Source organism: Vigna unguiculata, chromosome 9 (assembly GCF_037176805.1).
Source record: "Vigna unguiculata cultivar grain cowpea cultivar isolate G323 ecotype 2 chromosome 9, ASM3717680v1, whole genome shotgun sequence".
Classification (NCBI taxonomy): Eukaryota; Viridiplantae; Streptophyta; class Magnoliopsida; order Fabales; family Fabaceae; genus Vigna; species Vigna unguiculata.
Window position 1 is genome coordinate 10,714,501 of NC_140800.1, and position 5,283 is coordinate 10,719,783.

The following is a 5,283-nucleotide window of genomic DNA, read 5'->3' on the forward strand; positions in this document are numbered from 1 at the left end:
ATTCCCAAATTTTTTTTTTCTCTTGGGTCTTTTTAATGTTTTCCTTAATAAATACTTAACTGAGGACTCCTCTATTTTGAAATCTATTTTCGCTGTGCCATCACGGTTCTCTTAAACTAATTTCTCCAATAAAAACTTTTAGAACAGAAAAATAAAAGAAATTAAAATTAACTGTCTATTTGTTAAAATTAATTTATCCATAATAAGTTAGTTTATACAAAATCATAGCTTACGACATAATTTCGTTTTCTTCTAATATTTTTTTTTTTATAAAGTAGTCTGTTCTAGCATAACGATATTCAACTATATGGTAAATTAGACATGTAATTAATTCTCAAAAAATAGATTATGGTATTTGATTGCACGTTCTGCAATCATTGAGTGTTTCATAGTTTCAATTTTCGCCCACCGAGAACATGTCATGCACATAATTACCCAACCTAAAGAAAAAGTTCAACATTTTATCGTGATAATGTGGAAAAATGTTGGAGGAACACTCAGTGGCGTTAGGGTTGAATCTTGCTTGAAATTGCTAGCTTTTATGGAGACAAACTAGACAAGATAGATGAGTGTTTCCTTTGAGCCAATTTTGGGTATAGACGCACCAACCTCCCATGGGTTTAGGTTTAATTACAGGGACAGTGATAGATCGATCATATTCCATCATTTGGTCACATCTTAACAAGATCAAAAAATCTACTCCAACAGAGAATCACCACCAATATCTTGTTTGTTAAGCGCAATTATACGTGTTAGGTTTACCTACAATATATCTCTCATGTCTTGCTTTTTTTGTCTTTCCAAACATGACTTATTTAACTCACTCCATCAGAGACTATTACTTCCAAAATATAATGATTTCTTTCAAGAACATGTTCGTAAAGAGACTACAATATAGCAAAGGATTTGAATTCTGAAATCCGTTTGTATGAAGAATATATATATGTAGTTGACAGAAAAAGATTAGTTAATTCTTAGATAAATTTCAGTATCTCAAAGAATTAATTTTTTAAATACTTTGGATTCAGAAGAAAACTGAATAATCGGACAATTTGTTTTGATAATGTGAAAAAATAAATTTGATTTTCTAACTCTCAGAAAGTAAAAATATTTAGTGTCTGAATTTTATTACTATAAATAGATTTGATCCTACTGTTATATAGAGACAAAATTAGTTCCAAATAAATAAGGTCATCATGTACTTGCAATGCAAATAACTAAATTGATTTATAGTTGAAAAGTTTAAGTTTGATTTCCAGTATCACCGTTGTAAACACAAAAAAGATTAAGAACCTAACAATTTAAATAATTTGTTGATGTTTTGCTTATTGAAACATTGATTCTGTCTGAATATAATGGCAACGCATATGGAGTAGTTATTTTCTGAAGATAACACACTTGAACGTTGAAGTATAACAAAGTACGATTTCTTTTCAAAAATCTTGGCAGAAGAATAATGGCACGAATTTCAAATGTTGTCGGAAAGGGTATGAATGAGGCATGCAGTGTTGTCGGTATTAGTACACATGCTTGCAACTACGTGAAGGTGTCTCTGTCTTGTTCATACTACGGCCTTTTAGTAGCTTTGGCATTCGAGAACCTTTTGGCAAAAGATGGTAAGCAAAACGCAGCTGAATGAACCTGAAACGGATACACAACATCGAAAATTTAAATTAAAGGACAAAAAACTATCAATTTTAGATTGTTATATATATACACATGCTTACTTCTGAGTTGTAAAACTTCAAGGGTTGGTTTGATATGCCATGATTTTCGGGATCGATGGGGTTGATTGGATTTCGGAAGTCCACATAAGGACCTTCGGTGGAGCACAACAAGAAACCAATGACCCCACTGAAAGAAAAGAAACCAAAGATATACAACATTTGGTGGACGCACTAACACAAGAACCAACATATAACATAGGTTTTAAAATCACACACTGAGTTTTACGAAAAAGGGTGGAAACAGAAAACTAGGAAATGGAACATGATGTTTTTTTTTTGGTCTACAAGAAAAAAAATAGTATGGTGAAGCTCTCTTAGAGTTTCTGACATTAAGTATTCAGAAAAAGGTGCGGTGAACTTAGGTTAATCTAAGATAAACATATTCCAAGAAAAAAAATAGTATGGTGAAGCTCTGTTAGAGTTTCTGACATTAAGTACTCAGAAAAAGGTGCGGGAAATTTAGGTTAATCTTAGATAAATAGGATTTTAAATTTAATTCAATCTTATAAAATTGATTTATGAAAAGTAAGATTTATATTTTAAATTAATTTTATCTCTAGTTTACGTGAAATTTTTAACACTTATAATTAATTTTTTATTTAAGAATTTTTTTTTTTGAAATACAAGAAGAAAATAAGATATGATAAGTGATGCTTGCCTTGGATATGCAGGGACAGTTGTCCATGCATAATTAGAGGAACCTTTAAAAGTTTGGTGAGATTTGGTGAGGAGTTCTTCGATATCCAATGACTGAAACCAAATACTCTCTGCTTGGATGCACAGAACTCCTCCAGGTCGAAGAGCCATAGCAACCATTTGAAGGAACTCAGATTCAAAAAGCTCATGATCAGGCCCTGGAACAGTAATATATAGTATTAATTACTTAGTTATCACTGAAGAAGATATTGTTGAGATTCAACAGCGAAAGATATAGAAGATATGAGACACACTTATTGGGTCGAAGGCATCCACTATTATGGCATCATAGGTTCCTCTTTGCACAGAATTCAGAAAGAGAGTTCCTGATAGTTTCAATAGAACATAACACATCACACAACTTTAAGAGAATAATAAGATAATACTAAGCCATGTAGTTTGGATGTACCATCTATGATGTGAAGCTTCACTCGAGGGTCTTTGTACCCAACAGCCACGTCTGGGAAAAATTCTTTATACACCTGAAATCATTAGTTAACCCCTTTAGTTTAATTAATTAAAATTCACCATCTTTTGTGTAATCCATTTCCTAATTTAATAAAAAGCTTTACATGGATCAAAGCTTTATTTTATAATGACCGCGTAATAATATAATAATAAAACTGAATATAGTTTATTATGTCCTATTGTGTAAAAATTGTAACTTCATTAATAGTGTATACAAAATTTTATATTAAAAATATAATTTGTTTAAGTGAGATTTCAAATCGATAAAAAAATGATATTCATCTGTCACGAAACAGTCTATTAATTAATAATTAATCCTATTTATATATTTTAAATTAATGTTATATCTTATTGATGTGAAATATTTAACTATTCAACTCATGTTGAAGCATGAATTTATTATGAAAAATTAGATAGGTGTAAATGAACAATGATATTTTGACAATTAAATTTCAATAATTTTATTTGAGATGACACATTTTAAATAATTTTAAAACATAAAAAAATATGAAAATAGAAAATGAGAAACTACTTAAAAAATGTCATCTTATAAAAAAAATTGTTAAAAAATTATTTTCTTATATAAATAATTTAATAACGATTTAAATAGCATTTAATAGCAAGTGATACAATATACGGGATAAAAGATTATGCTTACATCAATGAGCATTCTGTCAATTTCACATATGTCGATTTGTTCAACAGACGAGTGACGGGAAATTTCCCTTAGGATGCCACCATCTCCACCACCTATAAGCAGCACCTAAAATTCAGAACCACAGGCGAAAATATATGTTAAGAGAGGTCCTTAGATTGTGGTTTAAATTTTTGACACAAAAATAGCTTAATGCGATATTTAAATGCTTAGAAAATAGTGCTACAATGAAACCATTTGAACCTTTTTTGGGTTAGGGATAGAGCAAAGAGGAAGATGAGTCATCATTTCTTGGTAAGCACATTCGTCCTTCTCTGTCAGTTGGAGTGCTCCATCAAGAACAAAAACCTTACCATAACTTGATGACTGCAATGGAATTAACATTAAACAATTGTCAATCACAGTAATATATTATTATTATTAATTATTTTAATTATCATCACCTGAAAAACTAGCATATCCTGGTATTCAGATTTCCCTTGGAAATAAATCTCTTCTACCTTCAAGAAGTGTGCTTGCCCTACAATACATGTACACGTCAATCAATTTCGTTAGCTTTACATAAACATGCATAAATATTATATCTGCAGAAACATCATCATCAACAAGAACAAAAAACATGGATTATTAAATAAGGTTGTTAGAAAGTGTCTCAGCTGGAAGCGTGACACATTGGATCCTTTTGGTTATTAGTTACATGAAAATCAAGTGAGGTAGATTACCTCGGCAATAATCTATACTCACGTTTCTTAAACATATATTTAGATTCTTCTTTAAGGAAGCCATTAAAATATGAACAGTTAATTATTTAACCTGACATGCATATGCATTATTATACACAACATATATAATGACAAAAATATTATTACCCTTGCACCTGAAGCGTGATCAGAAGCCAATGAAAATGTATTATGGAGGCGGGGCATGCAAAACATTTTATGAATAATGAAAAAAAAAATTCTTTTTTATAATTTTCACAAGATGGCATGCCCTTTTTTATGATAAATTAATTCTAGGACATCAACAAATGCATCAATTTAATCTGTCCTTTTAAACAAAAAATGCTTGTCAAAAACATAGTTCAATAAATATACTTACAGATATATATATACAACACAAATTAGATCTAAGATTAACCCATGTAATAAATTGACATAATTTTCGAAACATTGAAATAATAAATTTATGAATCTTTTATTTATATGATTTTCAATTTCTCATTTTGATCTAATTTGAAACATATATTTATACTTGAATTCTTTTATACATATAATATAATAAAACGAACCTGGCCATAGTAGGGAATATTCTGAAAACCATCCTGAAATTTGTGGATGCACATGAATTTCAGGTTTTCCTGCGTCTCCTTGATGCGTGGAAGTTGGAGTTGAGATACGAGTTTTGCCATTGCTGATGATAGCTGAAGGAAGATTCTCCATTTTTCAATTTGTGAAGTCTAAATGAGTATGAGAAACCAAACGTGAGAAAAAGTGTTAGAAAAAACGGAAAGATATTGGGAGATCTAAGAGTGGGTAGTGAAAGTTAAAGCATTTTGATTATGTTTGCATATACATATATATACATGTTTTTGAAATGATGGAATAAGGGAAGACAAAAGGATCAAGGTTTTGAAAGGAAATTAGGATTCAACGTATGAAAGAAGAAGAAATCTAATGATTGAATAACAGCTTTAATGACTAAAAAACTAAACATGTCGATAAATATCAGTTGGCGCTG

General features: G+C 30.2%; 1 protein-coding gene across 1 annotated transcript; it reads right to left on the reverse strand.

The window, feature by feature from the left end:
- Positions 1 to 1,405: 1,405 nt before the first annotated feature.
- On the reverse strand, positions 1,406 to 5,072 carry LOC114164624 (spermidine synthase 1-like). The gene is made up of 9 exons (XM_028049358.2): positions 4,835 to 5,072; positions 3,990 to 4,066; positions 3,790 to 3,912; positions 3,550 to 3,654; positions 2,833 to 2,905; positions 2,678 to 2,749; positions 2,386 to 2,581; positions 1,728 to 1,854; positions 1,406 to 1,641 (listed from the first exon to the last, which is right to left on the reverse strand). Exons 1-9 carry the CDS (start codon positions 4,983 to 4,985, stop codon positions 1,567 to 1,569), a joined length of 999 nt encoding a protein of 332 aa, XP_027905159.2. The 5' UTR covers positions 4,986 to 5,072; the 3' UTR covers positions 1,406 to 1,566.
- Positions 5,073 to 5,283: the final 211 nt, after the last annotated feature.

Coding starts and splice junctions, on each gene's coding strand:
- LOC114164624 (XM_028049358.2), bottom strand. CDS start 4,985: ATGGAGAATCTTCCTTCAGCTATCATCAGCAATGGCAAAACTCGTATC. Junction 3,655..3,789: donor CTATCCCTAACCCAAAAAAG/GTTCAAATGGTT, acceptor TCTGAATTTTAG/GTGCTGCTTATAGGTGGTGG. Junction 1,855..2,385: donor ACTGTCCCTGCATATCCAAG/GCAAGCATCACT, acceptor CTTTTCTTTCAG/TGGGGTCATTGGTTTCTTGT.